The sequence below is a fragment of the Heterodontus francisci genome, chromosome 42 (assembly GCF_036365525.1).
Source record: "Heterodontus francisci isolate sHetFra1 chromosome 42, sHetFra1.hap1, whole genome shotgun sequence".
Lineage (NCBI taxonomy): Eukaryota > Metazoa > Chordata > Chondrichthyes > Heterodontiformes > Heterodontidae > Heterodontus > Heterodontus francisci.
In genome coordinates, this window is record NC_090412.1 from 20,334,068 (window position 1) to 20,359,075 (window position 25,008).

Below are 25,008 nucleotides of genomic sequence, written 5' to 3' on the forward strand. Positions count from 1 at the left end.
AGACAGATGTTTGATCTTTCAGGGAAGCAAGGGATATGGCGAGCAGGCGGGAAAGTGGAGTTGAAGCCTAAGATTGAGCGTATTGAATGGCGGAGCAGGCTCTTTGCACCATATGGTCTACTCCTGCTCCTATTTCTTGTGTTCTTGTGAGAGAAATGACAAGGCACTATGTAAACAAGACTTGCACTTTTCTTATATTCTTTGTTTCTTTCCTTTCGGCTGTATTTCTGTAAAGGGAGGACAATGTGAACCATAGATTGACCTTGATGACTGTGAGATGACTGACAGGGCAGGTTGATCGTGCTAGTTTTCTCTTCATGCTTTTCCACTCCTCCCAAAGACTGGGTGTCCCATTAGGATAAAACACTCCCTGCAACAGACAAGACAAAAACTGACCGACCTCACTGCCATCAGCAGCTGGTTACAGTATGGGCAGCCCTGAGCTTCACCCCCTTTATTTAGAATGTGCTAGAATTGTTTGCAAAATGAACAGTTTGACCGTATTTATATTAACCTCACCCCGCCCCTCTTTTCCTTTATGCTGCATCCCACCACTCTATTTCTTCTTTTAGGAAAGAAGGATGGTCTGGACCATGTTGCCTGAGGTTGTGGGGGGGGGGGGGGGTGCGGTGAAGGGGGGAGTGGAGAACAGTAAGTGCATAAAGTTGCTTTGTAATCAATAAGAGGGGCCTTCAACAAAACATTGGTGACCGGTCCTCCTGTAGATTATTTTTCCTGTTGACTTGGTCTATTTTATATCATAGCACATTACTGTCTCAAAAGAATTAAAATGTTTTATTTAAACCTTCTGTGGGATTTTATGATGAGGTCTTATTTCGGGACAACGGTCACGTAGGATATATGACTGAAAGGTTTCAGTTCTCTGAAGAGACATAAGAAGCTGGGGTTGTTCTCCTTACAGCACAGAAGGTTAAGGTGTAACTTAATAGAGGAGTTTTGATCAGGTAAATAGGGAGAAAGTGTTTGCACTGGTAGGAGGGTCAGTAACCAGAGAACACATTGAAATAATTGGCAAAAAAGCCAGGGGGAGACGAGGAGAATTTCTTTCAGCAAGCCATTATGGCCTGGAATGCACTACCTGAAAGGGTGTTGGAAGCAAATTCACTGGCAGCTTCCAGAGGGAATTACATCTCCACTTAAAAAGTGGGGAAAAAGCAGTGGAATGGGACTAATTGGATAGCTCTTTCAGAGAGACAGCACAGCCACAGATGGGACAAATGGCCGCCTTGTATGATTCTGTGGTCCGATGACTGCAGTAGCAACATTCTGCACAAATGTCGCCAGAAGCGATTTTGCCAGATTTGTGGGTGTCAGTGTTGTTGTGGAAGTGCATTTGCAGAATTGCAGAGGGGCAGTCAGCATTCTGATAGCTTCACACAGTTTATGAAACAATCAATTTGTCTGCCTGTCACTGAGATGTGGCCTCTGTGTGCAGGAGTGGTCTTCAATAGTCCATCTGGGATACGTGTGAACTCTCTTAGAAATTTTAACCACCTCCATAATGAGACACACTGGAGGAGCGAATGCTCAAGGGCCTTTGAGAGAAAATAAATAAAATGCTGGTCTGGTGAACTTTTTTTGCAGCTTGTTTATTGTTGATCTAGGGAGTCTGGGAGGGCAGTGTATGGCACTGATAGAAAGCCTGAGCATAGATCCAGTGAGTCTGAGAGTAACATCACATCACCTGGTACAGGTTTGTTCACCCTCCTTATATAGACTTTCTGTAAAAAAGAAAATTAGCAAAGGGGGCTGTACCCTCTTCAAAATGATGGCAGCAACACCGAGGCAAAATTAAGATCCCACTTTCTAGTTTATTCTGTGGGGCTGCGGATGTTTACAAGACAGGAAGAGGCCATTCGGGCCACTGTGTCTATGCTAGCTAGGGCAATCCAATACTAGTCCCACTGCCCAGTGCTCTTCCCATAGCCCTGTGTCTTCCACTGCTCCTAGTATTAATACAAATTTCTCTTCAAATATGCAGTGGTTTCCGTTATCAACCATTCCCATGGCAAACCATTCCATGCGCCAACCACCCACTGTCTAAAGAATCTTTTTTTCCTAATCTTTCTCCTCCCTCTCAGTGAAAATGATAAAAATCGATGCCCCTTCATCGCTGATGTGCCACCAGAGAAATAAATCTTTCCCTGTTTACTCTATCAAAGCCCTTCATCATCTAAAAACAAAATCGTTCTTCAATAACTGCAGTGGGAGAGCAGCAGAATCCCCAGGAAAATTGCATCCAGTCCAGAACCACAGCAATGTGGTTCACACTTAACTTTCCTCTGAAATGGCCGAGAAAGTCTCAGCATCACCTTCTGAAGGCCAATTAGGGATGGTTAATAAACACTGACCTTCCCAGCCAATGCCCACATCCTGTGCATAATATTGAAAGATGTGCTCGTTATTTAACCAGTAGAGATTAGAGTGCAAAGTACTAATAGTAGAAGAGTTGCTGGTGTAAGATATAGACATCCTTAAATTTGTCTATGCCTTTGCATTTTTCTTTGATTTTTAAATTATGTTCTTTAAACAAAAACGTCACCTATTTTATTTGGTGAGACACTCAACTAAGATAAATGTGTTAAAATTTGCAAACGGGGGTATATGTCATATGTGCAAATATTATGTGATCAGATCTCCAAGAATACATCAAACCAGAGTTGGCAATCCTAGCAGAGTGGAGGGAGTTTATGGGCGGCACAGTGGCGCAGTAGTTAGCACCGCAGCCTCACAGCTTCAGGGGACCCGGGTTCGATTCTGGGTACTGCCTGTGCGGAGTTTGCAAGTTCTCCCTGTGTCTGCGTGGGTTTTCGCCGGGTGCTCCGGTTTCCTCCCACATCCAAAGACTTGCAGGACTTATCCTGGGAAAGGATAAATCTGAGTTGAATCTTGATTTCTACACAGCGAGGATACAGAGTAAAGCCTGGCTTGGGTATAAAATTAAAACCCAAACCGAGCCTGACAACAGCCAACCCGAACCTGACTCAGTCCCGAGTCCTTTAATTTTTTTTAAATGCCTGAAACGACCTGAAAGTAACAAACATATTTTTGAAACAGAAAAAGATCATAGGCTAAAACAAAAACAATACAAAACAAAACAGTACAGTCCAACCCGATCCGACCCCAGCCCAAATGCTGGTTGCCTAATACAGACCCGACCCGAGCCTGACACATGTAGTTGGGTTTGGTCGGGTAGCCAGGCTTTAATACAGAGAAGGGGCATGTATGGTTAGATCTGAGGAGTAAGGGAAAAGGTCAATGCAGCAACGAGTGCAATATTATTGAAAAGATAGAGAAAGAAGGTTGTGCCAGAGAGAAAGACAGAGGTTAGAGACTAGAGGCAAGCGAGAGCCCACCTATTAAAGCACAGGATACGTGGTTTAGCAGAAAGATGTTAGAAGATTCTCCGCTGTCCCCCCATCCCACACCTGATCTAGGAACAGTCTTCAGGCCTCGAGTGGACCAAACTTGAACTTTACACCATAGTTTGCAGTTAATAAAGGGGAAGAAATGAAGTTGGGGGAAAGGGGAGGTTTGGTGATCAGTGAAGTTATTTGGATTGTCTTTGCTTCACTAAGCGATCCTGTTGTGCCAGCGTTAGAACTTTCATAAATGTTGAAAAGAGAGGGTTTTTTGTGTGTGTTGAATTGTATAAGACCTCTCTTTATAAAATAGCCTATTATCTGACCTACTATGGGCAATGCCACAAGAGATCCTGTTTTATAACTTTTGGGCTTTATCAACTGAGTGTGATAGGGAAGTAAATATAACAGAGGCGACGTGCACTATATGCAAGGAAATTAATATAGGTTAAAACAGTAATGTGAAAGGGACTTTTTTTTAAATAATGAAAGCAATTGCTTTTCTCTACGCACCTTTTATTTTTGGGACATGTACATTGGGCAAACTATTAGGACTTTGACATCTTGCCCACTCAACACCCTGGTCTGTTTTTTCAATTTGCCTCCAGGGCAAATAAAGCTTTTATCTCAAACACATTTGAGCAGCTTTTTAACATCTTGTCTCTGTGAAAATCAAGAAGGTTCAAAACAATTGAAAGTTTACATTCAGGGCATTTTCAGTCCATGATGTCTCTCTATATTTTCCTTTTTTCAACATATAGTGTTAAAAAGAGCAGGATTATGATTTATTCGTGTAAGTACAGATTGAATAGTATGTAGAAAGTGAATGTCCCAGACTGTTGGGACCATGGGGAATGCTACATTGAGGTGTGATTGATGACGTGTAAAGTGAGACATGAGATTAAATAGATGTTTTATGGTTTTTCACTTTTAGACAACTGTGAAAAACCTGGTAGAATCTATCCTCGGGTAATTTAACAGGTTGAATAGAGTCGGGGGGGGGGGGGGGGGGGTGGGGGGGTGGAATGGTTTGTTGTCTGTGTAAGCAACAGTCTTATCTTGTTCCATGCTTGATTGTGATCATATAATTAATCATCTACTTGTTATCTCGTTGCTTCTTTGATTTTAGAGTGGGATTGTTTATCTTGAGATGGGACTTTTGCCCACCCCTCTGACATTAATTCATTTTAGGAAAATAGGAACAAGAATAAGCCTCTTGAGGCTAAACCGCCTTTCAGTTAGATCATGGCTGGCCTGTGTCTTAACTCTATCAGTCCACCTTGGCTGCATATCCCTTAATACTTCACCTCACAAAACTCTAACAATCTCAATTTTGAAAGTTTCAGTTGAACCCCAGTTTTCTGGGGGGAATGAGAGTTTCAGATTTCCACTACCCTTTGTACGAAGATGTGTGAATCAGAGTCAGATGACCAAATGAAGACCTCGAGGCCCATTTCCTGCCTGAATGCCACCAGTTCCTGCTCCTGTTCACCAACCATGGGCAGCGCAAGTCAGGAAATGGCCATTTCCAGTGAAATTTGAAGGAATCCTCAGCTGCAGTCAAGGAAAGCTGGGCTGGAGGATTAGGAAACATCTTATGGCACTCGCTCTTGACCTTGAAGGCATACAAATTTAATTTATTTTAGGTTCTGCAAACAAGATGACATACTGCATGTAAGTGCTGCTTACACTCCTCCCCTTTAAGGCCCTTCACACTCAGCCTTGCCTTGGCCGATTTCCTACCTCCAGATCGGCGAGTTGTCTATTAAGGAACAGGTTTCATTTTGGTAGCTCAGTCTGCCGTGTTATAATGAGGTCCCACACTGACTCCGGTGGGAAGGTAGATGCCATGTGCAAAACCAAAGGGTGTTTCAAAGCGAAAGTCACCCTCATTAATGAGGCGCAGTAGAAGGAAACTTCATTGGGCCCATATCGTTCCTGACCTGGAAGTGTTTGGTTGCCCAAAGGACAAAAGGTCTGATCACTAGCGCTGATGTTGCTTACCCTGATGCCACTGCACAGGCATAGACAGGCAGGCAGATGCACATATACACGCCAATGCATACATGTATGTATACTCACACACGCTCGCATTGCCATTGTAGGTACCTGTTGATGCTCAGCTGTTCCACAGTGCTGTGTAGATGTATAGAGTTTGCTGATATAAGTTGGTGGATTTACTATCTCTGGAAATTCTTGGTAAAAGTGGGCAAATGTTAAGATACAGATCTAATTGAACAGGCTCGAGGGGCTGAATGGCCTTCTCCTGTTCCTATGTTCCTACAATGCCCTGAAATTGGGTTTGCTCCTCTACTCGGAGTTTTGCACACACTCACAGTTTGGGCTTCATGTGCGCAAAAATCCAGCAGTTTGTTCACATGTGCCAAGGCTGCAGATTTGTTGTGGGAGGGTGTGCTGGATTGGCAAGTAAACTAAAGTTCTCTCTTTGGGTGCACTTGGTTCCGTGCTTAACCGAATGCAGTTGTCAGTTAAACATCGCTGTTTCTGCTCTTAATTTGATTCAGCCTAAATCTGTGGGAGTAGGAGTTCTGAGGAGGATTAACTTAGCTTGGTTTATCTTTACTGCGATGCACCTGGGCTTTTTCATGTTTTTTTTTCCTACTTAATGTGATGTATATTGAGAATTATTCCTGCACTTAAAATGGAAAGCAGAAATAAATTGCTGCTGCCTTGTTCTTTGGGTTCAGTGCTGTTTGCATCAAACGTATTGTTCTCAATTTATTACATTTATTTTCAATAAGCTTACAGCCTATTAGAATTTACATAATTACTTCATTCAGCTACTGAAACTGCATACATTTAGGGTCCGTTCTATAACACTCATTAGGTACATTGTTGTACAAAACCTGTACTTTGTTTTAACATTTAAAGTTGATCCAGGAGAAGTTGTTTTCAATGGCTGAATATGCAGCTCCAACTTGCTGGGAATAAATGAACCAAAAAGGGTCAAAAATCAAAACCTCCCTCTAAGGGCGGCGCAGTGGTTAGCACCGCAGCCTCACCGCTCCAGCGACCTGGGTTCAATTCTGGGTACTGCCTGTGTGGAGTTTGCAAGTTCTCCCTGTGGGTTTCCGCCGGGTGCTCCGGTTTCCTCCCATAGTCAAAGACTTGCAGGTTGATAGGTAAATTGGCCATTATAAATTGCCCCTAGTGTAGGTAAGTGGTAGGGGAATATAGGGAAGGTGGGGATGTGGTAGGAATATGGGATTAGTGTAGGATTAGTATAAATGGGTGGTTGATGGTCGGCACAGACTCGGTGGGCCGAAGGGCCTGTTTCAGTGCTGTATCTCTAAATAAATAAATAGCCTATGTCCTAGGAAATCAACATTGCATCTTCAGTGCTCTCAGCCCCTGCCTTTCCAAAACTCTAAATTCAACACTGCGAAAAATATGCTTTGTGTACTTCAATTTCGTTCTGTATTATCAGTGATCTCTGTGGATAGAAGATCAGAGGCAACACTCACTTAGAAAACTACTCCTGCAGGGTATACTTGCAGCTTAACTTACAACAAATACAATCCACTGCACTCTCAGTTAATTACTGGTTTTCACGTCATAGATAAGGCTCTTTGAATCATAGAATGATGCAGCGCAGAAGGAGGTTATTTGGCCCATTGTGCTTTGGTAGAGCTCTCCAATTATTCCCACTCCGCTGCTCTTTCCCCATAGCCCTGTAGTTACCGGGTTTAACCCTCTCGCCTTTCTTAAGTAGGGATGTAACATTTACAATCCTCTAGTGCTCTGGCACCACTCCCATATCCAAGGAGGGTTGGAACATTGTGGCCAGAGCCTCTGCAATCTCCACCCTTGCATCCCCCAGTAACCTTGGATACATCCCATCAGACCAGGTAACTTTTCTACTTTGACTACTTCCAACCTTTTAAGTACCACATGTTTATTTTACTCTATCCAGTAGTTCTACTGCCTCCTCCTTTGCTGCTACATTGGCAGTATCCTCTTCTCCAGTGTAAACAGATGCCAAGTACTCATTTAGTATCTCAGCCATGCCTTCTGCTTCCACAAGAACATCACCCTTCCTTTGACTACCTTTTACTGTTCATTTTCTAATAAAACATTTTGGGGTTCCCTTTTATGCTAACCTCTAATGTAATCTCATACTCTCTTTGCTTCTCTTACTCCCTTTTTTAGATCTCTACTTTCTGTATTCAGCTAGCTTCCCTACTATATTATGAACTTTACAATTGTCATCAGCCTTCTTTTTCTGTCTCATTTCAGCCACTGTATCTTTAGTCATCCAGGGAGTTCTATGTTTGGATGCCCTTCCTTGCCCTTTCATAGGAATATACACCCAAACCATCTCCTATTGAAGCCCTCCCATTTTTCAATTACTGATTTGCCTACCCATTTTTGATTCCAATTCAGCTGGGCCAGATAATCACTGAAATTAGTACTCCTCCAGTTAATGATGTTTATGCTTCATTACTCCGTGTTCTTTTCCATAGATATCCTACACCTGATAATATTATGATCACTGTTGCCCAAATGGTGTTCCACTGAAACATGCTCCATTCCCTAGAACTAGCTCCAGCATTGCCTCCTCCTTCATTGGGCAGGAAACATGCTGATCAAGAGTGTTTTCTTGTACACATTTCAGGAATTTTTCTCCATCTTTTCCCTTTACACTGTTACTATGCCAGTCAATATGAGCATGGTTGAAGTCCTCCATTATCACTACACTGTGGTTCTTTCATCTTATTGTAATTTCTCTGCAAATTTCATCCTCTATATCCTTCCCAATATTTAGTGGCCTGCAATATGTGCCCAGTTGCATTGGAACTGGTACAGTCGTGACGTCACTGGGTAGGACTGGCTGACATGACATTCTACCTACAAACTTGGACAACGCTGGTCCATTCAACATATTTGCTTGCCACTCACATAAGAACAAGAGTTCAGCTGCAAGAAGGGCACAGCACGAGCATTACGTGTATAACCAGGAATCCAAATTGCAGTTAAGGTAATTAATTTCTGCAATTGCAAAGTCTCTGGAAGTACTGTGGAGTGTTTTTGGAGATGTTGTCAGTTCCTGCATTTGCCAGTGTGTTGCTGCATCTTCACGGGGAAGGCAGAGGATTTGGTACATAAAGGCTGCAACAAGGCATTGGGGCAACAATTGCAGTACCTCTGAGATGGAGCAGAGGTTGCTGAGAGGGCAAGCTTTGTGCGATGTCCTCTGCCAAGATGGAGCCGGAGTTTTCCATGCTCCTTGACTGTAACAAGATGCTCTCTGGCAGGCCAGCCAATGCACCCAACATCTCGGTGTGCATGTCCATTATTGTTCTGCAGTATGCTGCCCCCACCAAGATCCTCATCTGAATCCTCTAGAGTAGAATATGGCTGCAATTGCGCCCTCCAGTGAGCTGGCACACGAACCAACCTTCCTACCGCCTCCCCCCGCCACCCCCCCCAACTCATCCCCAGTGACTTACCATGTGCAGATCCCAAATCAATTCTAGGCTCTAAGGTACGTGCTGGCAGCGAGTTTCAGATCAAATGACGAGGCCTCATCATTGGTGCTGTACCACTGCTCTCTCTCTTCCTCCTGGTCTGGCTGTGCCTGGGCGGGCACCATTTCTTGGGTGCCTAAGAGCAGGAGATCAGAAAGGAGAAGGTTGGGGTGAGGGAAGTGGGGTGGGATGGAAAGCAGGGGGCCCATAGTCACACCATCTGTAGCTTGCTCATCGTGCCAAATAGCAGGATGAGGGTGAGCTGGGATTTGAGAAGGGGCTTAAGGCAGGAACGTACCATCGACTTCAATGCTCTCCGTGTCACCATATACCACCGGCTTTGTCACGTCTGGCCCCATGATGCAGAGAGCCATCTCCTCCATAGGGCTCAGAGGTACAGGTGTCTTTGTCTCGGACCAGTTCCGCTCTATTGTGCGCCACCTTGTCCTGGAAGACGGAGTGATTGATTGTGTAGCACTGTGTTTGGATGATGTGCCTGCTACAGCTGAATAGTGTAAGCACTGGGATCTGGGTATGAGGCTGGCATCATTGGAATATGTGTGAGGGTGAGGTGGAGTATCTGGATGTTAAGCATGAGTCCTGAGAGGCAGGGAGTGCAGATAGGGGTGTGGTCCATTAGGTGCCTGAGAGGCTGGTGTTATGGTGAGTAGGAGATGTCTTGTGAAAATGCAGTCACTGATCTTGACCGTGTGTAACCCTTAGACTTTTATTGGCACTGCTGCCAGGCCTTCAGGGCCAGATTCCAACAATTGTCCTCTCTGGTCACCTGCTTCCATTCCTTTCTGAGGATTTGTCTTGAGGGCCTCCCGGCCGCCCATGAAAATGTGGCCTCTCTCCTCCTGTCTGCCTGCACCACTAAGACCTCCAGTGCCACATCCTTGAACCTGGAAGCCCTTTCTCTGCCTTGGTTTTCTACTTTCCTTGATCAGAATTGCAGCAATAGCAATCATCAGCAGCCTCCTGTAATTCTCTGCAGCTCCCCTTTAAGAGGGACGCACTGCCTTTAAGAGGAGCAGTCTATCGGAAACATGTGTTCTCTGTGAATGCTTCTTGGCCCCCTGCTAACTCACCCAGCCAGCAACACGAGCCCCCGCTCAGACCAATGCTAAAGTCGGGTAAATGAGAAGGCAGCACCAAATTTGCAAGCTGGCTACAGGTGTGGGTAGGCCGCAAATAGTGACCCCCATGCAAAAAAAACAGCAGCGATCAAATTCTAGCTCCAAGAGTTTGCTGTTTCAAGTCAGTGGATTTACTGCCTCTGGAAATCCTCGGTTAAAGTGGGCAAATATTATGATGTAGATCAATCACATTCTCATTAAATGGTTGAACAGTTTTGAGGGGCTGAATGGCCTACTCCTGTACCTATGTTCTTAGAATACCCTGAAATCGGGTGTGTGGCTGTGCACGGAGTTTTGCCCCTGCTCAGAGGTCGGGCTCCCTGGCACGTGCACGAAAATCCAGCAGTTGTTCACATGTGCCAAGGCTGCTGTGGGAATGGGTTGGTCCCATGCCGAATTGGTCCAGCATTTAGCAAATCAACTGACGTTCTCTCATTGGATCATGATGTGTTTGTATTTGGTTCTGTACTTAACAGAATGTGATTATCAGTTTCTGCTCTTAAAATGATTCAGTCTAATTCTGTGGGAGTAGAAGTTCTGAGGAGGATTAACTGAGCTTGGTTTACCTTTACTACGATGCAGCTGGGCTCATTTAAGTATGTTTTTTTCCCTACTTAATGCAATGTGTATTGAGAATTATTCCAGCACTTGAAATAAATCGTTGTCACTTTGCTCTTTGTGGTCGATTGCTGTTGGCATCAAAAGAATTGTTTTCATTTATTTCAATATGATGTTTTCAATAAGTTTACAGTCCATTAGTACTTAGGTAATTACCTCATTCAGTTACCGAACCTGCGTACATCTAGGTCAATTGTTTTAGACTCATTAGGTACGTTATTGTCCAAAACCTGCAATTTGTTTTAATATCTAAAGTTGGTCCAGAATATGTTATTGTTTTTGATGGCTGAATGTGCAACCCTTAGTTGATGGAAAAAAGGAGACAAAAAAGAGTCAAAGATCAAAATGTCCCTCTAACATCATGTACCCGAGGAAATCAATGTTACATTTTCAGTACTCGCACCCACTCCTTTCCAAAATTCTAAATCCAACACTGTGGAAAAATATGCTTTGTATACTTCAATTTCCCTCTGTATTATCAGCGATCTATGTATCAATGGATAGACAATTGCGGGCAGCACTCACTTAGAAAACTGCTCCCATGGGGCACACCTGCAGCTTAATTTACAACAAGCATACAATCCACTACACTTTCAGTGTAACTACTAATTTTCTGTCATAGGCGTGGCCCTTAGAATCATAGAATGATGCAGCACGGAAGAAAGTTATTTGACCCATTGTACTTTGGCAGAGCTCTCCAAATAGTCCCATGTCCAAATAGTCTTTTCCCATGCCCTGTATTTTTCCCTTTGAATATTTATCCAATTTCCTTTTGAAAGTTACTATTGAATCTGCTACCATCATTTCAGACAGTGCATTCCAGATGACAATACCTCGCTGTGTAAAAGAAAAAATGTTTCCTCATCTCACCTCGAATTCATTTGCCAATGACCTTAAATCTGTGTCCTCTGGTTACTGATCCTTCTGTCACTGGAAACAGTTTCTCCCCATTTACTCTCTCAAAACTGTTCATGATTTTGAACAACTCTATCAAATCTCCTCTTAACCTTCTCTGCTCTAAGGAAAACAACCCCATCTGCTCCAGTGTCTCCATATTGCTGAAGTCCCTCATCCCTGATACCATTCTAGTAAATCTCTTCTGCACCCTCTCTAAAGTGTGATGCCCAGAATGGCCACAATTCTCCAGTAGGGGCCTAAGCAGTGTTTTATAATTGTTCAGCATAACATTCTTGTTTTTATACTCTATTCCACTGTGAATAAAACTAAGGATCCCACATGCTTTTCTCAAAGCCACTTCAACTTGTCCTTCCACCTTCAGAGATTTGTGTACGTGCACCCACAGGTGTCTCTCTCTTCCTGCACCCCTTTTAAGTTGTACTATTTGCATCTCCTCATTCTTCCTACCAGAATGTATCACTTCATACTTCTCGGCGTTAAATGTCATCTACCATGTGTCTGCCCTTTTCGCCAGCCTGTCTATGTCCTCCTGAAGTCCGTTCGTATCCTCCTCATTATTTATTAGTCCAGAGTTTCCTGTCATCTGCAAACTTTCTGTCCCTCAGCCAATTTTGTATCCGAGCTGCCTCTATCCCTTTAATCCCATGAGCTTTAGTATTGCTAACAGCCACCATGATTAAAAGGGCCCTCGACCAAGTCTGTTCTATTACATGCACTACTGTTCTCACCCCTTCTCCTCCCTCCCAGAACCATGAGAGAGTTCCTCTTGTTTTCACCTTCCACCCCAACAGCCTCCATATTTAATGGATCATCCTCTGCCATTTCCACCACTTCCCTCAATGACACCCTGATCCACTTCTCAGTTCTCCCCAACACCTCCTCCCTTTCCCATGGCACCTTTCCATGCAAGAGATGCAACACCTACCCTTTTATCTCCACCCTTCTCAGAGTCCAAGATGCCAAACACACCTTTGAAGTGATTTACTTACACTTCTTTCAATTTAGTATATTGTATTCACTGCTCATGATGTGGTCTCCTCTACATTTGGGAGACCAAACACAGACTGGGTGGGTTCCAACTCTTTTCTTTTCAAGTCCGTTGGCAAACCCCGAATCTGTCTGAAGTTTGGAAACCGACCTGTCAGCTGTGAAACTGACTGTAATTAGAAAAAAACTGACCAACCACAAAGCTGCTGTGCTGAGTGCTTCCACTCCCTGCAACCGTCAGAGAGAGAAAGGGCGGGGGGGGGAGAACAGAGAGAGAGGGGGGGAAACACGGTGGGGGGGTAGCAGTGAGAGGGGTTTAACAGAGAAAGAGAGAGGGTGTAACAGAGAGAGAGAGAGAGGGGGGAGGAACAGAGAGAGGGGGGAGGAACAGAGAGAGACAGAGATAGATGGGCAGAACAGGGAGAGAGGGGGCAGAGAGAGACAGAGGGAGGGGGTGACAGAGAGAGAAAGGGGGGAGACACAGAGAGTGGGGGACACAGCAAGCGAGGCTGACACGGGGTGGGGGGGGAACAACAGAGAGGGGGGAGCACAGGGAGAGAGGGACAAACAGACAGACAGAGAGAGGGGAGGGAAAGAGAATGATCAAGATCACTCCAGACAAATGGATATCTATCTGGAATACTCCACATCGCTACAAGTGTGTGAGCAAACATTGGTTACTTGTGCAAGCAAAAAAATGCCTGGTATCTCACTAAATCAGTGTCCAACATAGTGATAAGAAAGTAAATCAATAAACTAATCTTCTTATTTAAAGCTTCTTCATAAAAATGCACCTTTGTTGTTGTTTTGATTAATAATAAGATACATTTTAATGCCTTTATCTTTCCAAAATTGTCTCACTGGCCCCCTATGTAAGTCAAGCACTGTAATGTGGGCCCCCCACCCCGTCATGTAAAAAGGTTAGACACGCCTGTGCTAAACCTTTCCAAATGCTGATCAGGTCCCCGCTGGAGTATTGTGGCCCATTCTGGGCACGACACTTTACAAAGTATTTCTAGCACAGGAACAGACCATTTTCGCAGCAGGTCCATATCAGCCTCTCGCACCCCACTTCATCTAAACCCATCAACATATCCTTCTATGCCATTCTCCCTCATATACATATCTAGCTTCCCTTGAATGCACCTATGCTATTCGCCTCAACTACACGCTTTGGTAGCAAGTTCCACATTCTCACCACTTTCTGAAAAAGAAGTCTCTCCGTAATTCCCTATTGGATTTTTTAGTGACTCTTATATTTATGGCCTCTCATTCTGGTCTTTGGGAAGGATGTCAAGGCTTTCAAGAGAGTGTAGGGATTTACTAGAACGGGACCATGGATGAAAGTCTTCAGTTTCATGGAGAGACTGCAGAGACGTGTGTTGTTCTTAGAGGAGAGAAGGTTAAGAGGAGATTTAATAGAGGTGTTCAAAATCATGAAGGGTTTTGCTAGGGTTAATAAGCAGAAATCGTTTCCAATGGCAGAAGATTCAGTAACCAGAGGAGACAGCTTTAAGGTAATTAGCAAAAGAACCAGAAGCAACATGAAAAGAATTTTTACACTGCGAGTTGTTATGATCTAGAATGCACTGTCTGTAAGTGTAGTAGAAGCAGATTCAATAATGACTTTCAAAAGGGAATTGGATAAATGCATGAAGGGGAAATATTTGTTGGGCTATCAGGAAAGAGCAGGGGAGTGGAACTAATTGAATAGATCTTTCAAAGAGCTGGCACCAGACACAATAAGTCAAAAGACCTCTTTCGGTGCTGCATCATTTTACGAATATACCATTCCCTCATCTAATTGCAGGATTTCGGTCAAGGCCTACACTCGGAGCCTTTCTCAAGTTTTTGGTCCCGACTTGAGTCATCAGCTTTTTGAATGATCTATGCATCATTCTTTCTGTATGCTGCGAGGCTTTCAGAACTGCCTGCAATGTTTAAAGATCAAATTTTCTGCTGTTCAGTTACTGAAAGTGGCCACCAGTCTGAGCTGCAAACGTTCTTTTTGGACGGGTTAGGAAATGCAGTTCAAGCAGAGTGGCGCAGGATGCTTCCTAAAATTAAGGGACATTGAGGACCTACCAATTGTTTATCGAATCCGTTTCTCTTTTTAGATTGATGTATCGGGCAACTGCAGAGTCACCTATGAAACTGGTGATAGCCAAGTGACCAAGATCAAAGACCTTCGCAGTTGTGAGAGACCAGAATTTGAGTTTGCTGCATCCAATCAGGTATGTTCCATTTTTTGTTGATTGGTTGGTTGATGTAACTCTGAAACAAGCAACATTAGTGTTTTACTTTTCCGAACATCAATTTGAGTGTCAGTTTGTCTCAGTCGGTACCCCAGTTACCTGATCCATGAAGGTTAGGATTAACTAAAATTAAAGCTCATGGAATTGAAGGCAAATATTGACCTGATTGGGAGATTGGTTAGATGACAGAAGACATAGAGTTGGACAATGGGTATTTAATCGAATTGGGATGAAGTAACATGGATCTATGCTGGGGCTTCAGTACATTTGTTAATGACTTAGATAACATAATAGAGAGCCATATACCCAAGTTTGTTGATACCACAAAGATTGATGTTTTGGTAAGTAGTGTAGATGGGAGCCTAAATTTACAAAGCGATATTGATAGATTACGTGGGTGGACAAAATTGTGGCAGATGGATTTCAACGCAGGTGATCCATTTTGAACCAAAAAGGGATAGATCTGTGGTGTTGTTTAATTGGTGAAAAGCTCGCAACAGTAGAGGTCCAAAGAGATTTAGGGGTCCATGGACACCGATGTATTTAACATAATGGGATCTTTAATATCCACCTGAGAGGAAAGACAGGGCCTCCATTTAACATTTCGCCTGAGGGATGGCCTGTCTAACACAGCTGCTCTCCCTCTGCACTGAACCATCTGCCCAGATTAAGTGCTCAAGTTGCTGAAGTGTGGTTTGAATGCACGACCTTTTGAATCTAAGGGTAAGTGTGGTGCCAATGAGCCAAGGCCTCGTATTTGCATATGAAAGGATGCATAAGAGCAGAAGCTCTTTAAAGAACCTTTATACCTGGGAGCCTCTTTTTTTGTTTTCAGGGTTATCTATTTATGATTTAATGGTACTTAATAAGGTCACGTGACATGCCTTGTTGTTGGCAACAGTCCCAATATAGTGGGATCGCACTGTGCTGATTGCATACACAAAGAGAATTCGACTTGATAATTTGTCTACAACCCTATCTTTAACTATGTGAGGTTTTTAATTTAGGAAAACAATTATTAAAATATTCTACTGTCACATCAATTTCAAAATGAAAATTAAGGTAGGAATAGGACCATGAAAGAGTGCACAAGATAAAATCACAGGGACGGTGAAATGTCATAAATATTGAATAATCACTTTGCTTCAATATTTACCAGAACATGACATAAGAAGAAGGGATTGAAAATGAATATCAAGACATTTAAGATTGAAAGGAAGGAGATAATAAACTAGAGGAAGTGAAAGAGAATAAAACCCTCGTCTGAATGGATTACATCCACATATAATAAGATAAGCTAGGGAGGAGAGAAGAGATCGGGAGAGAGGCACTATACATGTATACAAAATTCAGTAGAAAAGGGAATAGTGTCAGACCACTGGCCGACTGCTAATGTTGCTGTATTCAAAAAGGGAGATCAAACAAATCCAGGGAACTATAGACCAGTTATATAACATTGGTGAGAGGAAAGATAATTGGAATCCTTACTCAAAAATGTCATAGAAAAATATCAAAAAATTGAAAATATAACAAATAGCACGGATTTCAAAATGGAAGGAAAACTTGACCAAGCGTAATGGTAACAGAAAGAGTAGACAAAGCTAATACAATGTACATGTACTTTCAAAAGGCCTTTGATAAGGTACTGCATGGTAGACTCATGACTACGGTCAGAGCATGAGGAGTCAGGGGACAAGTAGCAAAATGGATGGCCAACTGGCTACAAAATAGATAAGAGAGTAGGTGTTAAAGCCAGTTACTCAGACTGACAGTAGGTGGGAAATGGTGCTTTCCCAGCTTCGGTGCAGGAACTATTGTTGTCCACCATTTACATAAATGATTTGGACTTGAGAATTGGAAGTACCATATCAAAATTTGAAGATGACCCCAAATTGGGATAGAGTTAATACGAAGGAAATGTGTGACAAAATACAAGAAGATATTAATAAACTTGCAAAATGGGCGTGTAAATAAATGAATTTCAATGTAGTTAAGTGTGAGGTGGTACATTTAGGTATAAGGAATAAGGAGACCACATACCCCTTGGAAAATAAAACTCTAAATGAGGTAAAGACACAAAGTAACATCTCCACTCAGAGGGCTGAGATCCAGGAGATCTACATAAGGGTAAGTATTGAGCGACTATCCTTGCTGTGACAATCGAGCTCAATAGTTAGGGGGTATCATGATGGGGTATTGGTAAGTGTTATCTTTCTTTTTCATTGCCCGCTAGGTCAGGTTACTTAATCCTGGTAGGATCTGGAGTTACATTCATTGATTAAACGCTTAGTGTTGTCATCATCTATGTAAATGTAAACAACAGTTCGAATTTATATAGCGCCAAGGGAGCACAACCAGCCAAAAATTGACACCAAGCTGATGGAGACATTATGATCGGTGACCAAAGGCTCGGTCAAAGAGGCAGGTTTTAAGCAGCGTGTTAAAGTAGGAGAGTGTGGTAAAGAGGTTTATGGAGGGAATTCCAGAACTTGGGACCTAGACAGTGGAAGATACAGTGTTAATGGTGGGGCGAAGGATGTTGGGGATTCACAACAACACATTAAAAGCGTAGAAATCCTGCTCTGTTCTCCAAGCATATGCTATTCCTGTCGTGTGGCAGCTATTAAAGAGAAAACTGTCGGAATAAAATAAAAACGGAAGCTGCTGGAAATACCCCACTGAGCATTTTAGCACTGTAAAGACAGGTTAATGTTTGAGGTGGAGATTCTTAGACTGGTAGTAATGTTTGTGACTATGTCCCTCAAAGCAGACTCCAATAAGATACTATATGGATCTAGCATCAACCCAGCCACAACACTCCTGGTTCTGCCCTTCGAGTATGGCCCCCACTCTCACTGCCCCCTCGCTTTCTCTGGGAGCGAGAGAGGTCACGGAATTAGCCACATATTTAAAATTGAACAGTATCTTGCAATCTGAGTAAGATTTTCGGGACTGACAGTTAGGGAGTTGCCAAGTACAAGCGGCACCAGTTTGCAGTGCCCAATATACTACAGTCTCAGTAAATTGACCCACACGTGCCCCGTTCAGTAGAATCATAGACAACATCCAACCTGTTGGGGCCACTTGCACCTGGTTGCCAACCTTTCAGGACTGCCCTGGAGCCTCCAGAAATTAAAGATTAATTTCCTGGGCAGTGCCTGAAGTGACGAGGGAGTAAAAACAGCGGGATATTAAAAACAAAGTTGGGGTTTTTTTTTCTCATGAAATACTTTTGCCTATTAGTAATTGGAGATGGGGAAATGTAAGCTGTTTGACAGTCAAGAATCATCCAATTGGGCATTATGGAGTCTGCTCGTTTTTCAATTGGTGTGCGAAGGCGAGGATGAGCATGTTGGACAACAAGTGACCAATGGCGGGAGCGTGGTTGAAGGAGAAGTGTCAGTGATGAAATCTCCAGGGATACATCCAGCCAGGATTGGCCACATGATGTTTCTGGTGTCCTTCACAGTAGAGTAACAGCAGCTCTCCTATTACGCAGCAGGTGGAGCATTGTAGTACAGAAATATATTGTCCATTTCACTCTGAAACACCCTTCCTAATAACTTGCCAGTACTCCTTCCCCTTGTGAGTTATCAAGTCCCTTCATATGTGGCTTAAAATTCAATGGTGACTATTTTGTTTCTGCGGTAGAAAATTAAAATGTGACTTATTTAAATTATTCTTCCTCTTTTAATGGTAACTAATGCAGTGTGAGATGCCACAGGCAATTGAATCTTCCCTGCTACTTTCTGAAAATCGTTTTGCGCCTTGAGCCAGAGAAATTTTCAGATCTCCAGCCAGGAATTGAAGTTATTTAAAAGCAGGGAGTCTCAGCTGGGTTAGTGAGGACAAAACTGGACAGGATTCCTGCTCTTAATCACTGCCTAGTGAACCCTACAGGAAGTGCGCAAGTGTGGCTACTGGGAGGGCACGACCGAGTTCAACTCAGCCCGTAGCCAAATACTGTCACTGTCACTCTGATAGGGGCTGACTGGATGAGCTACAATGGTATATAGCAACTGTGAACATAGACACAAGGAGACAAGGGAAGGAATTGGACTCAAATATTAGCAGCACTGCCTGCATCTGAAAAATTCAGCATTTAAAAGAGCAATGGCCAAAACTGAAATGAGGGTAAAAATTTGTTTTGGGCATTGGTGCAAAGCTTTGATGTCTGTGGAACTAAATATTATTGGGTGTGACCTAGAATGGGTGACTGATGTGATACTCAGCCTTTTTGCACTATCCCCCTCCCCCGCCATATGAATTTTCTGATGTGTTTAACAGGTCTATATCTCTACACTGTTACGACCAGGTAAGGAAGGGGTCTTAGGCTCCCCTCTCGCCCTTTTCCTTGTTTGGCCGTAACAGGGTTTAACGTTTAAAAACACAGTGGTTTAGCTTCCCCTCAGTGAGTCCTTGCTCACTGTTCTCTAATTGTAATAATAAAGGAATCAACCAGACAGGTTTTCTCACGTTTAAACAAGAAAGGTGTAAGTTTATTAACCTTAAAACTCTAACTCAGTTAAAACTGCTAAAAATGCGCGAGACAACCCACACTAGCATGCATATGCAATAAACACACACACACAAATAGATACAGAGGAGGAGAAAGAATTAAAGGGAGGGAAGGTTTGAAGTAGTAGATGGAATTCAGTTACTGGTTTTGGGTTGGAGGTAAAGTCTTTGATTGAAGTTAAGTCTTGCAGTTCTTTTTGGGGCCAAGTGCACACTTTCAAATTTGTTTCACTGGTACCAGAAGGCTGAAGGGGTCTTCTGCCTTGAGACTTATGTTACCTCCGTGTGTCCCTGGAACTTTGCGTGTGTCAGAGACAGAGAGAGAGAGGGGCCTTGCTTCTCTTTGGTCTTCAAAATGCAGTCTGTCTCAAAACTTTACGTGAGCACAATTCAATCAATTCCCAGGTTGGCCAGCAGGTTAGTCATGTGACCAGCTCTTTGTTTGACACAGGATCTTCTGTGAGGTTTGTTGATTCTTCAAAGCTTACTAAATGCACTCGGGGTGGGGGGTGGTATGCTGGCTCTTACACAGACAGTGGCTCTCAATGTCTTTTGATCATCACTATTGACAAAACTCCTCCCAGTTCCGAAGAAGGGTCACTGACCCGAAACGTTAACTCTGCTTCTCTTTCCACAGATGCTGCCAGACCTGCTGAGTGAATCCAGCATTTCTTGTTTTTGTTTCAGATTTCCAGCATCCGCAGTATTTTGCTTTTATTGACAAAACTCATCTGGCTAATTGAATCAGGGAGCACTCCCATTGTCTCTCTAGTCAACTGTCTCTCAGAGAATGCAAATGTGCAGTTCAAGGTCCAGTAACAGTTCAAATAGTGTCCATATGACAAAATTAATAGGTTTCCGTTTGGCAGGTGTGATTTCTGTCACAACACATATGAATTCCTAGTGTACAGCTGGCTAGTTTTGAGGTTGTTCAAAAGCAAATAATTAGTCACCTCCAGCAACTAGAGAATCTAAAGCATAATCACGTTCTGGTAATATCCTGATGGTTTTAGCTGATAAGGACCTGGTACCATTGGTTCTCTGGTGATTGTCTCTTTCTCCCCCCACTCCCCCACTGCAGAGTTCTGCAAATCTATCCTGTAAAATGCAAGCGAGGATGTAATGCTCTGAATATTTTCTGTACCTGTGGATAGGAGACTAGGGCTTGTAAGTGGGACAATGCGGGTGTCCCAGTGATGTCATCAGCAGGCCACAGTTACATGCAGAGTGCATTCCAGTGCAGAAACTGCTGTGTGTACTATCAAAACAGCTTTATTACTCATTCATGCTTCAGAGAAGAAGGTTCAAGGCTAACCTGTGTTTCATGGTCATCCAGATGCTTTGCAGTTATCACTCTGATTGGTACAGGGGGCCCTATTTTGTCTCTCTATACTCTTGTAATGTATTGCTATTTATCTGTAGCAATGAATGAATTTACTCCATTTACTCACTGTCTGCAGTCTTTGCCTCCATCGCCTCTCCTTTGCCTCCATTGCCTCTCCTTTGCCCAGAATGATCAGAATTTCTGCTGCTTTGTGTTGTGTCATTTAACTATTGCATGCCCTGTTGAGTTTTTCAATGTAGTTTGAAGTCAAGTTTTTGTTAAGTCAAAGCAGACATCGAGAAGGTTCGACTACACTTCTTCACACTCTGCCTCCAAGGACTTCATTCCATTTTCCCAGTAGTCTCCATCTCTGACGCATCTGCTCTGATGATGCAACCTTCCACAGCAGCACTTCTGATATGTCTTCCTTTTTCCTCAACCGAGGATTCCACCCCACTATGGTTGACAGGGCCCTCAACCGTGTCCATCCCATTTTCTGCACCTCTGTTCTCACCCCTTCCCCTCCCTCCCAGAATCGTGATAGGGTTCCCCTTGTCCTCACTTTCCACCCCATCAGCCTCCAGATCCAAAGGATCATCCTCTGCCATTTCTGTCACCTCCAGCGTGATGCCGCTATCAAATGCATCTTCCCCCTCCCCTCCCCTGTCAGCATTCCGAAGGGATCGTTCCCTCCATGACACCCTGATCCACTCCTCCATTACTCTCGATACCTCGTCCCCTTCCCACGACACCTTCCCATGCAATCGCAGGAGCTATAATAACTGCCCCTTTACCTCCTCTCTCCTCACTATCCAAGGCCTCAAACACTCCTTTCAGGTGAAGCAGTGATTTACTTGTACTTCTTTCAATTTAGTATACTGTATTTGCTGCTCACAATGTGGTCCCCTCTACATTGAGGAGACCAAACGCAGCTTGGGTGACCACTTTGCGGAACAGCTTCGCTCAGTCTGAAAACATGACCCTGAGCTTCTGGTTGCTTGCCATTTCAACACCCCCCCCCCCCCCCCCCTGCTCTCATGCTCACATCTCTGTCCTGGGCTTGCTGCAGTGTTCCAGTGAACATCAACGCAAGCTCGAGGAACAGCATCTCATTAGGCACACTACAGCCTGCCGGACTGAACATTGAGTTCAATCATTTCAGAGCCCCCCTTTTTATTTTGAGTTTTATTTTTTATTTTTATTTTATTACAGTTTGTTTCATCATTCATTTGTTTTTACCATGTGCTTGCCCACTTTTTTTTCATGTTTGTGCTTTTGGCCAGGGTTGTTCATTATTCCATCATTTAACACCCTCTCTGCACTAACGCTTTGTCTTTCAGCACACCATTAACATACCGTTGCCTTTGCTCCATGAACTTCTGGTCAGTTATTCTCTGTGATCCTATCAACACCTTCCCTTTTGTTATCTCTTGCCCCACCCCCGCTTTATTTGCTTAAAACCTATGACATTTCTAACCTTTGCCAGTTCTGATGAAGGGTCACTGACCTGAAACGTTAACTCTGCTTCTCTCTCCACAGATGCTGCCGGACCTGCTGAGTATTTCCAGCAATTTTTTGTTTTTATTTCAGATTTCCAGCATCTGCAGTATTTTGCTTTTATCTAGAAGGTTCCATCCCCTAAGGCTTCATATTTATTTTCATCATCTCTGATTAGTTGGCCATGGGCTGCAGTTTAGGTAACAGCCTCTCGTACAGAACTTGAGCTTTTAACTGTCACAGACCAGGAATAGAAATTGAGACAAAAGCAAAATACTGCAGATGCCAGAAGTCTGAAATAAAAACAGAAAATCTTGGAAGCACTGAGCAGGTCTGGGAGCATCTGTGGAGAGAGTTACAGAGTTTAATGTGTTAGATCTGTGACCTTTCATCTGGGAAAACCCTGAGAGCTGCTCCCACTCTGCTGCCGCTACTTGACTGTAAGTGCATCATAAGTCCTGTTTGCGCACGTGCATAGCAGATAGACTATATTTCCATCGCACTGTCAGCAAAGCAGGAGCAGCTCAAAGAAATTTTCCAGCCACCGATATATTAAAACTGGTGGGGGTGGGGGGGGGGGTGGGGCTGGGGTTGCAACGGTGATGGAGGGACGCGAGTGTGGTCAGACAAAAGTGACCAGAAAGTTGAAAGGTTTAAGTGATAAAAGTTATTTTTCACTGGAAGAAAGATTGAGTGGGTGGCGCAGTGGTTAGCACCGCAGCCTCACAGCTCAAGCGACCCGGGTTCGATTCTGGGTACTGCCTGTGCAGAGTTTGCAAGTTCTCTCTGTGTCTGCGTGGGTTTCCGCCGGGTGCTCCGGTTTCCTCCCAGAGCCAAAGACTTGCAGGTTGATAGGTAAATTGGCCATTGTAAATTGCCCCTAGTGTAGGTAGGTGGTAGGAGAATTGTGGGGATGTGGTAGGGAATATGGGGTTAATGTAGGATTAGTATAAATGGGTGTGGTTGATGGTCGGCATAGACTCGGTGGGCCGAAGGGCCTGTTTCAGTGCTGTTTCTCTCTATGACTCTATGAGTGGAGGCAAATAAAATTGCAGTGAACAGCCTGTTTAGCTTGGACAATAAACAAAGGACAAGAGGACACTATTGTAGAATTTGCAAGCCTTTAAGAAGGTTCAGGATGAGGAATAGTTGATTTGTGCAATAAGATCTCAGCAAAGGATAATAGGATGTACATCTTTAAATAGAACCTCAATCCATATCAGTTGAGAAGTTAGATTGAAAGGTTAAGAGATTCTTTTTGACATTCTTTCCCCAAGACAAGTTGGGAAAGGAAATACATTTTCTGTGAGGTAGGGCGTTCGCAGGTGGTGTTGAAGGGAAATGGTACCTGGCTGCTAGTTAGAACAGTGATGTGGATTTTCCTTAACTGGAGTGCTTGGTATCTCTTCTGATCATCTCAAAGACTGTTGTTGAAGCTCCCCTCTAGTGGCAGGAAATTGGTTCAGCAACATTGAGTCACCAAGCGAACAGACTGCAGTTGATCCAAGCCCTGACTGTTGAGCTGTTCTCTCTGCCCTTGTCAGGGCATGGCCGGTGTTGCATTCATTTGTTCCCATACAATGGCCTGCCAATATAATTTTGACCTTCCATGTGAACTCTTCCCAGCCTGAGTCCTGATCATCATTCTTCCCTCATTCAAGACCACTAAAAAGCAGAATAATGGGCCTTTCATCTCATTGCTGTTTATGCAAAGTGGCTGCTGCATATGTCCACATAACAACCGTCGCTGCCCCTTGAACATTATTCATTGTGTGAAGCACCTTGAGAGGCATTGATACTGTAGTTGCTACATATTATTCCCTTACATTCTCAGGGTGCATTCAGCACACTTGCTGTACCCTGCCTATTACATTCTTCTCTCCACAACATGTTCAGTCAATGTGCTCAGCTCTTGCCTGGTAATTTCAGTGTTGGCCACTCTGATGTCCCAACTGTTATCCCACTGCCTGTTTCCACAGCACGCTCCACAAACATCCAACCTCTGCTCTGGTGCTGTTTTCAGGGTCTTCTCAGCAGCATGGCAGCATACCACCTGGACGCGAGACTGAGACACCGTCCTGTCCACAACCTGTGGTATATCTCCCTTCCTTCAGGTTCCTCCAACTAAAAGTACATCTTCACCTCTGCCCCACATCCCTTCACTCAGCAGCCAGCTTCCCAGCTGTAGCGGTTCAAGAAGAGAGTGGCCACCACCTTCACAAGGGCATTTAGGGGTGGGCAATAAATGCCAGCCTTGTCAGCGACGCCCACATCCCGAGAATGATTTTTTTAAAACAATTAACCTCCGTTTGTGCATTATCACCATCATTGATGAGTTCAATCTGCTTTCACTCTCTTGTGTCTTAATGGGTTTAATCGCAATTGTTAGGAAGTTTCTGGAGCCCAACTCTTTCCTTCAACATCCAGTTCCTTGGTCAATAGGCAGTGATAAGTAATACAGTGAGGATGTCAACAATATCTGTATGTTGCAGGTCCTTTATCTCCCATGACCTGTTTTGTGCCTTCAGGTTCACCACCTTCAGCCTGCCCACTTCCTACATTACAAACACTTCAAAAAATACTTCATAGTCTGTTACATGCTTTGGAATGTCCTCTGGTTATGAAAAGCGCGATATAAATACAAGCCTTTTCATTGCCACGCCCATGAAACGGCCAATGACAATAAGAAAGATTTGCATTTATATAGAGCCTTTCACAACCTCAGGATATCTCAAAGCTTTACAACCAACGAATTACTTTAGGCATGTCATCACTATTGTAATGTAGGCAACCAAAAGATCCCATAACTGGCTTAATGACCAGATAATCCATCTCAATGATGTTGGTTAAAGGATAAATATTGACCAGGACACTAGGGAG

The 25,008-nt window shown here is 43.6% G+C and overlaps 1 protein-coding gene across 1 annotated transcript in view; it reads left to right on the forward strand.

Moving 5' to 3' along the window:
- Positions 1-25,008, forward strand: part of LOC137355505 (microsomal triglyceride transfer protein large subunit-like) — a 93,464-nt gene that overhangs the window by 10,921 nt on the left and 57,535 nt on the right. Inside the window, exon 5 of the mRNA XM_068020726.1 lies at positions 14,652-14,768. Within this exon, the coding sequence (XP_067876827.1) occupies positions 14,652-14,768 (117 nt within the window). The remainder of the gene's footprint in view (positions 1-14,651; positions 14,769-25,008) is intronic.